At 44.2% G+C, this 12936-nt stretch overlaps 1 protein-coding gene across 1 annotated transcript in view; it reads right to left on the bottom strand.

The window, feature by feature from the left end:
* LOC146178923 (O-acyltransferase like protein-like) overlaps positions 1-12370 on the bottom strand; it is a 43155-nt gene extending 30785 nt beyond the window's left edge. The window contains exons 1-3 of the mRNA XM_084578661.1: positions 12026-12370; positions 7042-7250; positions 3194-3305 (exon numbers count right to left, since the gene is read on the bottom strand). Coding sequence (XP_084434787.1) covers positions 3194-3305; positions 7042-7250; positions 12026-12341 — 637 coding nt within the window. The 5' untranslated portion in view covers positions 12342-12370. The remainder of the gene's footprint in view (positions 1-3193; positions 3306-7041; positions 7251-12025) is intronic.
* Between the last annotated feature and the right edge of the window lie 566 nt (positions 12371-12936).

Genomic DNA, 12936 nt, shown 5'->3' with positions numbered 1-12936 from the left:
TACACATCAAGTGTCAATAGGGCTGTTGGCACTTAGTAAAAAATCACCTGATGAAGCAGACCTCTAGAATTTAATGCATAACTAGCGAAAATTTTCGTTGGCTATATGCTCTACAAAATGCCAGTTGTGTAGGCTTTGGTGCACTCAGTCATTATCCTTTTTGAGAAATACAAGGAGAATACATTTGCATATTAAAACGCGTCTATTCATAATCGCAATAAAGTTTCATTAATTTGACCCTCGGTAATTCAGAGATTGTTATACTTCGAACAAGCAGCGCTGTCTAATCCGACGATTCTGTAAGTGAATTGCTGCGAACGCTCCTTAATTCGGGCTTGAGCGGGATAAGGAGATTAATTCGATCGACTGACCGTGTTGAGGTACACCTGCTCAGCTAGTGATCAACGAAATAAATTTCTCAGAACGTTCATTACATGAAACAGTGACACCGAGGCACTTTACCCGCCCTATCACAGGCATGGAAAAAATCAAAAATTCATTTCCTAAACTCAATCGCATAGTTTAGGTTTCATTTTCCAGAGCATGATGTCCATTAGAAGGACTTCATTTTTGCTGCTGGCAGACAAGATATGATGGTTATGGTTGATCTTAAAAAATCTGTCGTGGAGTGTAGCAGTGCAGAGGGGGCTGGTACTGAAACTTTAAGAATGGTTCCAAGGTTTGAAAACCTTACAAATTATTTTTACCCTAAAAATAGCACGCTTTAGGATCGAAACACTCCAAACAAACATTTATGCGTTATCCGGCTAGGAAAAGCAAACATTCACTCAAGGGCAGCCTGAGCCACAAGAACCATATTATCCAACTGGTCTGGAAGCGACGTAAGCTGTAAGGGGGAGAATCGGTACAAACGCGAGAACCAACCGCTTTCTGTCTACGCTGGACAGAACAGTATAGAAGACTACTTTATTCGTATACCTAAATATAACATCTGCAATGTAATTAGTCCCAGATATTTTAAAAAATTTCGGTCTTTCCTTGCTGGATGAATAAAGTTATTTTCTGATCTAGCCGGGACACAAAAGAACCGCCCATTTCAAAACAGCACGCGTCAAACCAGCACACAAGAAAAAGCGCGTTGACAATACCCCATGGAAAGTATGAGCAGGGCGACAAACCAGCTCATATAAAATAAGGAATGCGTCAAAACGACATGCCGGTAAAAAGCAACACAACAACGATACAAGGGATGAAAAAAGGCAAGCCAATACTGTTCAGAACAATGGTGAGTTCAAAGTATTCATAAGTGCAAGTGGTAAAGGACACCCCTTTTGCAACGGCTTTGGAGTTACATAGCCGTTGTCTTTATTTAGTAAAGGAACAGGGTTATGCTTTTATTAACTCAACAAAGCGGAAATATGGCCAGGTAGAGGTTCTGTTCTGCAAACTGGAGCTTTTTTCTTCCTAATAAAATGAACAGGGTACTCATTTTAATGGTTCAACAGCATAGAAAGCTAGGTGAGTTGGAGGAGAAGTGGCCAGCGAAGCTAAGTTTTCCGCGTCGGCCTGCGGTCGAAATCCCCATTTGTGCCCGTAAAGTTTTATAGTTCAGTTCATTTCATTTTCTGGTCGAACAGATGTTGACACAAGAAATTTACTGACAGGCAGCGGCTGTTCAGTTGAGTGGAAGCCTTAATGCTCGCTCACAAATAAATTTTCGTCTCCGCCATTAGAAGGTGCCATAGACCAAAACAGCGTAGGCGCGACCATTCTCTTTCATGAATTTACAGTTGTGATCATCATGTTTACTTCTTCCATGATATTCGCTTTTGCGAGGTAAATTATATATGCGTGGCTTGTTCAAGCTTTACATTACACAAGCCCTACCTGTTCGTGTGCGTGAGGTGCTGTAAAGGCCACAAGAGAAGTGAAGTTTCCAAAAAATGCTAACTTGATAGCTTCCAATAGCGTTGTGTTGAGTTACGTTCGGTTTTAGTAACGTGCTATTGCCCATGTTCTGCTTGCATAGTACAGATAAACCTACACCACTAAAACCAGCAAACGAGCACTGCACAACTACTACTGCTGCCATGCGCACACTTTGAGCAACGCTGCAGCATACCGCACTGTGCCGGTCTGGCGCCGTGCTGTTTCATCTGTGCTATTATTTCTTCGTGCTGTTTTCTTACGTGTGTTGTTTTGTTTGCTCCTTGTCTTTTATGTGCTGTATTGACGCATGCTGTTTCGTCGCGAGCTGTTCTTTGTAGGCGCTGCTTTCAGCGCTGGTCACAATAATGTCTACATTACACAGAATCCACCCCTTCGGAGGCATTCTGTTCAATATTCACACATTCCGATATCAGTTGGGTCCTCCTCATTTCCTGATTTTGAAAGGTGCGCAAAAAGATAATAATTATTTTGTATGGCGATAATATTGCCACAATAACTCGTTAATGACGATATATCTGGAACTGGATCAGGACTTTTTTGTACACTCCGTTCTGTTAGAGTGTGAATTCTGCGCTTCGTATTTCTTGCCTTCTAAAGCTGTTGTCGGCTACGGGCAGCACTGCTGCAGCAAACTGGGCGTTAGACTTTCCACCGCCGTTAAATAGATGCACATCTTATATATAGAATGGTACCACGGTTTCTTCGTTCATCAAAAATAGATCTTTACGAGTCACCGCGTTTCTACATTCTTCTTTTTACGATCTCTTCGCACGTATTACTGCAATGAGCGCCTCAACATGAATTTACAGAATTGGCAGCTGCTTCTTTTTCTCTCGACATGATCAAATAGTGCGGCAACGTACTCACACGTTATCAAGCTTAAGCAGAGTAAGCGTGAAAACATCCAAAGGCTATCAAATGATCGCTTGTGTACGAACTAGGAAGACTGACTTTCAGCCCGTGCTTGGTGCTTGTTGCAAACAAAGCTTAGTAAACATTAGGCTGACTGCCTGTTTGTCCTGCATTCCAACCACCTGAACTGAAATTGTAAGTCACAAATAAAGAAATTTCTTCCACTATATTAGAAAGCGGAAGGTGCATTAAAACAGCGATAAACGGGCCACTCGATAATTTAGGCATGTTTCTCTAAAATCTCTCGTTGAAGGAATCTCCAGATCTTCTTGGCGCAAAGAACAAACCTTCGTATCCCCGACTCAGCTCATCTCTCTTTGGCGTCTTAGCTGTGTCCTCCAAAAACCTGAAATAACTAAAGAATGCTTACATGCTTGGGCAAGCTCCTGTAACTCTTCTTCATTGCAGTCAGATACCACGCAGATGCCCCAACGGAATCCAGGCAACCTCGGATCACTCTGGTATTTTAACAAAAGCGGTGCCTGCAAAGAGAAAGTAATGATCCGTATTGCTTTTCTCTTTCAAGAATGGCGACAGATATCATTGTCATTTACATACAGTCATCCATATGACCGTCTGCAGTTCATATTTATAAATGCGCTCGAGAACCAACATGCGGAGTTATTCTGACAGCTCAGAGGATAAAAATAGGAAAAAGCATAAATACAACAAAAGATTATATGTTCTGGAAGAAAGTAAATTTCGGCGCTAAAACTAAAAACCCCGATTCGTACGAAGCTCTCCAGCCGAATAAAGAGCACCCAAAGTAACCTTTAAAAAACCCCTTGCATAAAGATTAAAATGCACGCATCAATATCAGGCGAGCATTCACAACAATAAAATTTTCTTCGAACGCTAGAAATAGTAGCCGTCCCATCGCAGTAGCTCAGTAGTCAATGTGCTGGGTAACTGAGGCTGGGGCCCCGAGTTCGATCCGGGCCGCTCATCCCTTGAAAACCAATACCGCGCAAAGAAAACGACACAAGAATAAAGTGACACCACATGCGCACACAACCAACTGTTGGTATGGCGTATGTGGTTTATCATCTTGCAGAAGACTGCTGCACAGGAACGATGTCGTGGAGGGCTCCATAACAATTCCGATTGCGAGGGCCACTTTATGAGCGCTGACACCAGAAAGCACAGGGCTGTCTTTTACGCCGACGAATAACGAAATGATGCCAGCGCTAGCGGGCACTAATGCCAAACTCAATGGCCTAACAAATATCGAACGGCAACGTCACTGTTTATGAATGACATCACCAAAACCAGCTGTTCCAATAACGTAAATGCTTAGTTTATCTGGTAATGAAAACCTTACCATGTTACATTCGAACCCACGCATGATATTGCTTTAAACCTACGTTAGGGCTCTCGATGAGTAGAGAACCCGGCGGCACTGGCGGCTGGTGCGTCGACAAAATGAATGGGGGAAACGGTTTGGTCACCGATATGAAGAGGCGGCAGTGGAAAAGTAAATAAATTGCGGGTAAACAAAATATACGGCGACAATGATGAGAATTGAGCCTGTGAATTATTGCGCTAAATCAAACCTGCTAAGCGTAATCGACATCTTTAAAGCAGGTGTTTATATCAATGTCGCCTGCTCTTTCACATAATGTGGCAGCTCGTAAAAGATTAGGTAGGAATTTATGAGAGAATAGAGAAAAGGCGAGGGTCAAAGTTAAATTAGTGACTAACGAACGATGCCGGGCCATGCTCTCTAAGGGTTACTTTAAGTGTCCCCCATATGTTTCCTGGGAACATTTAGTAGGTGCAGCCGTATATCCTATAAGTTCTATGTGATGGAGAAAAGAACTTTGGTTCTGCATATGAAAACAAAATTCAATGACTAATTGACTCCTGTTTGAAAATTCGCCTCTTTCACAAGGCCGCTATGCCTCGTGAAACCCTCAGAGTTTCACAAGGCATGTTCAGTCCTCTCTCCACTTCTTTTCAATATCACGCTCATTCCTATGGCAAAAGCCCTGACTGTTATCCCTCCCCTCTCCCATTCATTCTACGCGGATGACATTACTATTTAGACATCAACGGGTAATGTCGGTCAAATGGAGGAAACCCTCCAGTCTGGGGCGGACATCGTCGCGGCTCATGCCGCGGCGGTGGGCCTCACCTGCTCACCGAGTAAATGAGAACTGTTGCTCTTGCACCCTTCAAGGTGCCGCACAAACATGGGTCCACTGCCTAATATTAGAGTCAACATTGATGGCCAACAAGTCCCCGAGGTTGATAGGGTGCCTATACTAGGCATCATTATTCAGAACAACGGCAAGAGCACTGCCATTATTACTAGGCTGAGAAACATAGTCCGCCAGACCATGAGACTCATTAGACGAATTGCGAACCGTCACCGGGGGATGCGGGAGCACGACCTCCACTGTCTTATACAAGCGTTCGTGGTGCGTCGAGTGGTGTACTGTCTTCCATATTTGTTTCTTTCCACGGTGGAGGAAGAAAAAGTAAATTCACTAATCAGGCAAGCCTATAAAACGGCCCTAAATCTACCCAGACACACGTCGAATGCCTGTCTTCTCCTTATGGGGGTTCACAATACCCTAGATGAACTTAGGGAAGCCACTCGCACAGCACAAGTTGAACGCCTATCATCCACCACAACAGGAAGGCATATTCTCTCGTCCTTAGGCCTCAACCCTATAAGCTCCCTCAGACACATGCACTCAACCACAAGAGAAATTCACTCTATTTTAACAATCCATCCACTCCCGAAAAACGTCCCCCCGGTCCATAACTTAGCTCGGCGAGCAGCTAGAGCCGCGGCGCTGCACAAACAATACCACGCTGATACTAGTGCAGTCTATGTGGACGCTGCAGAATATGCTCAAGCCTATGCCTTGAGCGTGGTTTCCAACACACTTCATCCTATAGTTTCTGGTTTGATTAAAGCTGCATCCTCGTTAGAAGCAGAAGAAGCTGCAATTGCATTAGCAATCTCTTCAACCACTGCCACACTAATGTTTAGTGACTCAAAAACAGCAATGCGCAATTTCGCACGAGGCAGGATTCACCCGCCTGCTTTCAAATTCTCAGTTCTATTCAACCCCTGACCAGATCAGTTGAACTCCTATGGGTACCTGCTCATGCGGGCAACCCTGGGAATGAATCCGCCCACAACACAGCTCGAGCGCACGTCAACCGAGCAGGGCCAGCTACAGACCCAGGCAGTGCACGCGAACGTCTCGTTACCTATAACGAAATTACTCTCCACTACAGGGAGCAACGACTCCAGTGTCCGCCCCCACACCAATCACTATCTAAACTCGAGCAGGTGATCTGGCGCCAGCTCCAGGCCCGTACCTTCCTATCTCCAGCACACCTTGCCCATATCCACCCCAGCTTTTTCTTCCCTGTATGCCCCTCTGCGGGGCACCCAAAGCAGACTTTAATCACATCCTCTACATGTGCTCTGAGCTCCAGCCACCCCGCAATTGCAACTAACAGACATATAGCGATGGGAGATCGCGGTGTCCAGCTCGGACCCAGCTGCAGAAAAGGAGCTGGTGGGCTGGGCTCTAAGAGTTGCTGAGAGCCGCACCCGGCCACCCTACGCGATATCAAGCCGACCCATCCAAAAGTCAATAAGGCTCAAGATTCAATAAACGTTTTCACCGCCACCATGCGCATGCGCGTCTCTCCCTTGGTTGAAAACAAACCACCAGCACCAGCTGCGTATGCGCAGTTCTTAGCCTCCATAATCGGCGCAGCCGGAGCTGATCTCGGGGACCATGCGCAGTTCATTTTCGTGACAGGCGTACGCGACAGATGGCGGCAGCTGTCAAGGACACATATCAACATTTCGCATGGGGCTGCGTACCACAAGAACGTTTTCAACCAGTAGTATACGAATGTTAAACCACTCTAAGAGGTTGCCACATTTTGTAAAAAAGGCGGATTCTTACTTACTTCGGCCGGCATATGTGTGAACGCTTGATGTCGACTGCCACTGCTATACAAATTTCTAGAAACTTTATCTTCATAGTAAGCGCTCTAGAACATCTGAAAACGGGCAATTGGCACCAAAAAAAGAAACAAGAATTCAAGCAGTTCCTACTGTTCAGACCAGAAAACTGCAAGTCCTTTACACATGAACTTAATTTGCATATTCTCTGGCTGAGTACGCATAGCCTTATTCATAAATTTCCATATTCAGAAATGAAGCGCTGTTTGACGACGCCTTACTTTTTCGTGTGTCATCTCCAGGCCCGGTGCAAGCAATTCGCCGATTGAGGAGTTCTGCATGCGTATGAAGAGACTGCAGTATTGAGCGCGGACAATGTGGCGCTCGTTGTTGTCCTTCCAGACTGTGGACACGCACTCGTCGAAGGCACCCAGCTCAGTGACGGTTCCCGTGAACAGGCCGCTGGGAATCTTGCCCGTGGAATCGACCACTGCACCCAAACAGTGATGCTGAGTGCAGTTAACAGATCAGTTTGAGTGTGCAAGCCACACCTGCGCACTCTCCCTGCAGATGTCGGTGATGTCTGCATCTCTCACAGTCATGTTTATAGTAACATGACATGTTAAGTCTTAACCTTGGAAAGACATTTAATGGCCATTTTTAATAAGAATGAGCCTCTAGTTCTCCCATTTGCTATCAATAACATTGAAATAAAACGCGTCCGTAAGCTGCAGTGTTCGGTGTCATAACCATTAACAATGTAAACTGCAATGAACATACCAACCGCTTCTGTGATTTCGAGCAAAAAACTTCGGCTTCCTGAAACGAAAACTTCAGAATACTAACGCTGATGTCAAACGCAAAGCATATAAAATTATCACCCGTCCATCTGTAGAATACGCATCTATCAGCAAACCCTCATTGAAACATTAGAACATATACACAAGATTGTGATCAGATTTATTTTTTCGCCTACCAACGACACCAAAGACTAATATCTCTGCTCAGTTCAGCGTTACTCTCTAAACAGAGCCCTAGAAAAAAAAGCAGCCCGATTGAAGCTTTTATATCAAGTGTGTAACAGAAAATTAAATCCCGGTCCTGGCTTGTACCTGCACCTTCACGGAAGACTATCGCCTCGTATAAGTCACCCATATGCCATTATGAACTTCACACTTAGAGTTCATTCTTTTAAGCATTCATTTCTTCCCAAAGCGATAATAGACTGGAACAACTTTCATCCGCAGTTTATTTCTTGACACTATATTGAAAGAGGATTTCGTCCAGAATTTAGAAACTTGTGTTACTAAGAATTGTGCTCTATACGTGCCAATTTCCCGGTACTCATATAGGTGATTTTGTCATTTTTTCCTTGCATGATCGCTGCTTCTAAAAACTTTCCTTTGAGCTTCTTGATTTGTTCATGTCGACCTTGTAACAGCCCGAAAGTGCTTTAAATATAGTCAATAAATAAATGCATGAACTCAACAATATCTGAAGATAGAAGTATTGAAAGAAAATGTTTCTTTGTGGTCAAAGCAAAAAAAAATTGATTTTATTTTTCTTTATTTTTATCATACTGTTAGCCTCTTTTAAAGGCTGTTACAGGAATGGGCAAAACTGAACCCAGAGCTATATATAGAAAACTAAAAACAGGCAAAGGAATTTCACTCTAAATAGAAGTCACTTCTTATAGTGTCGGTGTGGCAGTGTATTAAGGAAAGAGTAGTGTATAAAAAAAGTGCAATATCACAATTAAACAAGGCAAATATTAAGAAGGGATACGTTCACTCAGGAAAATGATAAGAAATATGTCACGATAAGCATCAAAATGCATGATCAGTTTTCAGTTTCGATCAGTTTCAGTTTAACTTAGTGTTTACCTTAAAAAAAGTTTAACCAAATAATTTGAAAGAAAAGGCAAGCAAAACAAAAGTGAAAAAACAAATATCCAGGCTGTTTCTCTTGGGACTAACCACGAATTATTCTGAGCTAGCCCGGTTAGCTTTGGATTGTATGGTTAACCTTGGCTTTCAGAGGGTTTGATTTATTTTAACTGGCTTATCTCGGTTGACATGCATTATGCATGCTGTCCACGTTGAAAGAAGCGACACAGAGAGTAATTTCCGGGTCAGCGGAAATCTTCAAACATTCCTCCATTACCTACGCGTAGCGTGCATGATCTGGGTTTATAGGGACCCGATTTCCTTCTGATACATAAGGTCTAAATATAGCCAGCTCTTGCCAATTCGGCCGTGGCATGGAGTTTAATGACGCTACGCAAACTGCTGACACAAACGTGTGCGTCGCTCTAACAAGAGCTCGAAGGCTTCAGATTAAGACACAAACAGGGGCTTGTAGTCAAATCCAGACCCTTAACGGTAAAGACGGAATACTTTATTAATTTCTGCGCGATGTTTTATCCGTCTAAGGTACGGTGGCGACTTTCCAGCCTTTTTTCAAGTCTGTTTGTGCAGCCTGTAGCCTGACTCTACCCGTCAATGTAAAAAGTGAAATGCCCCGAAGAAAAGAGTAAATAAAAAAGTACTTTGTTGTCTTTTATGTAGATATGGCTTTGTGTGTCATGTTTATGAAATTTTTTTGCAGAAAAATTTGTTTACTTAATTTATGCTACTAAATAATTTTTCCTTCGCAGAAGCTGAACTGCTTGGGCGTTCAGCTTGCAGGACAAAAGTGGAAGGATCAGTTCTTATCCCAGAGGTGGTCCCATTTCAGTCAGTGGGAAGGGGCAGGGGGGGGGGGGGGGGTAAACACTGATGCATACTCTGAGAATCGAGCATATGTTGCGAGAGCCCAGATCATCGAAATATGACATCGAATCCTCCTTAACTCATCCCCCTGATCTCGAAGATAGCCAAGTAATAATAAACTTCATAAATATAACCACTAAGAAAATAACGCCCATATTGACTCTCTGTGTGTGTCACGTTTTAATGCGCTTGGGCGATGCGATGTCGTGCACGAGGCGAAAAGTACGATCAAATAATTGCCATTGCGCAATAAAGTTGACTTTCCAGACAGCCAACTTACTGATAAAATTATGGTCTATAGTTTCTGATGTGAAGCGTTCTGAAGCGACTTAGGCAATGTAGAAGTCTATAGGAAAGGAATAGAGATAATTATAGCACCTGGAGTCATTTCAAGTGCACCGACACCGCAGAGTAAATGGGCACCTCTTATTTTGCCTTCATCGAAACACGGCAGCCGCGGCAGGGATGGTGCATGCGTCCTCGGGCTGTGGCTCCGCGGCTCCGCCTAGAAAGTCAGTTTAACTTACTGTTTGGTTTAATTTTTGTTTTTTTACACAACAGTGATTTTTCAACCGCTTCTGGAAACTGCGAAGGGTATCGAAATTGCGATTCGCTATATCACCCAGCGTTGACACGAACCCTGAGATTCGACTTATCTCTCGACTTAGTTGCATTAAACGTTGGTGTCTGAAATCTAAACTCTCAAACAAGCATATAGCATGCAGTGTTTCATTTTTATATAAAGCAGCCGTTTTCAATTACAGCAGCAGTGTTACTGAACAACTAGAAATTTCTGTAATCAGAACTTTTCCGAAATTTGAACATGAGTAGTTGCATTGCATTAGCTATGTGTTTTTTAACTATTAATGGCTAAAACCTAAATTTCGGACAAAAAATATGAGGGCAAGAATACATTTATTTTGGACACTTAAGGGATGGAGCTACCGGGAAGAATCTTGCATCAGAGCATCAGACGGTTTTGTTGTTGACCTCTTTACAAGTTACACATGCCAACAGAGGGGGATCGGCCAAGCTATGACGGGCGGAAAACGGGGTGGAGGGGGTGGGGAGACGGGGGGGGGGGGGGGGACGGAGAGATTCCAGCACATGGAGACAAGAAAACTTGCTCCGTCTTCGGGAACTGCGTAGCGCCTGTGAGTGATGGTTGTGAAAACGGTGACGGTTTGTTGACGGCATTAGGAAGAATTATCCAGCCCCATGTGCGCCCTAAAGAGACTTCGTCTAAATCTCTACATAAATTAGTAGCTGTGCGTTGTAAACTACATATTATTCTATTGCCATCATGATCAAGTACGAAGCACATCTCTCTCCGAAAATTTTATCTTGATAACGCAAGAACTGTTGTTAAACAGGACGATGTCATGTTCTCAAGTAGGCGTTTAATCCTTAAGTAGTCCCCACCCCAGTAGCTGGAGGACTAGGGTGCTCAACTATTGAGTCGCAGACCAAGGGTGGGATCCTGGCTGCGGCGGATGCATTTCAAGGCAGGCAAAATGAAAGACGCTCGTGTACTGTGCAGTGCCCATGCTTCATAAGACCCCAGCTGGTCTATATTATTTGGAGTTGCTCACTGCCGCGTCCTTTCTAATGCGAGTTAGTTTGGGGCGTTAGCCTGCAGAAAACAACGAAAACTAAACCCTGATTACAAAAGTTTTGACACACCATTTCCTGGCGATGCCACAGAGGGATTTTGAAGCGAAATAGGAAAGTTAAAATTGTAGATATCAGCGCGAAGCTTGCGAGTAGTTTTACGTAAATTATTTCTGGAACTCAATTACATTTTTTTTTGCAGTTTTGTAATCAATTGATTAGTTTCTCAAACGCTAATGCCGTTTTTTGTTTCCTCGGAGGACGAGGGAGAGGAGGGAGGACAAGCGCACTGAACAACGCACACAGAACGAAGAAAACGACGGGACAATGCTATGCGTAATTGAATTATTCTAGCGAGAGCGACATTGGCCACCGTCTTGCCATTTCGCTGCGCGCGCCTTTCCGAAGAGCGAAGAAGTATGGCTTATGGCAAACAATTTTCAAGGAAAGTAACCCAGTAGCAACCGGTTAGTACTTTGTAACTATTAGTTACTTTTTTGGGCCGTAATCGGTTACATTTCAGATGGAGTGATCGTAATTTTAATTTGTTACTTAATTTTGGGACTGTTTGTGACGTCTACAAGACTTCTTACGTGAAATAAGTTTCACTGTTCTCGTTCCTTAGAGAATGAGAGGAAACATAGCCATCAGGGCGGCTGATAAGACTCTAAAGTTATATCTACGAGAAAACGCACTTCTTCCTGTGCTAGGTTTACCGGGGCAGACAAATAAAGTGCAAGGGTGCGAGCGATAGTGGTCACCTCTTCCCCAAATGAAACTCTGACAAAGCTCTCCGCCTTAGCGCGGATTCAGCTACCATGCTAAACTGATATACGGTTTGTGCCTTGTAGGCGAACATTGATATGGTGACGGCTGTACTCACTGCGTATTGCCCACGGTTCTAGATTAGAAATACCGCGAGCCATCCTGAGCAGCCCAAGGGAGCACTGCGTAGACAGAGGTGCCTCCGCAAACTTCTGCCGAACCCACGGTGGAATGCTTCCCATAAGATTTGCGACAATGCCCTTGAAGACCGCCGCCATGTTTTCTGACGATGCTTCTTCGGTCGGAACAGGAGCCATGGTCGCGTTCAGTTCGAAATTTCTCGTTCGTACGAAACTATCATCATGTGGCGATGCTAGCGAAAGGACACCTAAAGGGCTCGATAACATGAAAAACAGCCACAGCCACAGATTCATAGCGGTAGGACTGCAGGCTTCCTGCGCTACACGCGCTAACGTTCAGGGTGCGATGACGACTGAGGAGCTGCAGGAAACAGTCGGTAGTAAGCCGATTGGGTAACTCCTCTCTTTGGACAGTACAACGACGTCACTCATGAAGGAATGGCATCGGCTGGAGCGCCTCATGGTAAAAGTATATGTGTAGTTCTGGTTAACTTCTCGCCGAATACAAAAGGGGCAAAAAGAAGTCTGCCGGTCCCTTGCAACCGACGACAATCTCACAGCATCAGCATGTAGCACGTCATGTACTTTGTAGACTGAAAGCCATGCCTCCCCCCCCCCCTCCCCACTCGCGCTTCCTTCCACACCCTCTGCGTGCTTTTCTACTCTGCTACATCAGCTGCGACGGATGCTTTTTTTTTATTTATTTAAAGACGTCCCAGGAGCCTGAAGTAATTAAAATTTGTGAATTCAATTATACCTGAATGCCATCTTCTTATGTGGCGCTTTTTATGTCTTCCTACTCACTAAATTCCACCTGCGATCACTTTCGTGCAGACAAAGGAAGTGATTGATGCGCCATCGACGGAAGCGCAGGGGATAACCCGCGAAT

Source organism: Amblyomma maculatum, chromosome 9 (genome assembly GCF_055883805.1).
Source record: "Amblyomma maculatum isolate TAMU_Amacu chromosome 9, ASM5588380v1, whole genome shotgun sequence".
NCBI lineage: Eukaryota > Metazoa > Arthropoda > Arachnida > Ixodida > Ixodidae > Amblyomma > Amblyomma maculatum.
Note: the sequence above shows the minus strand (reverse complement) of the source record. Positions and strands in the feature narration are given on the sequence as shown.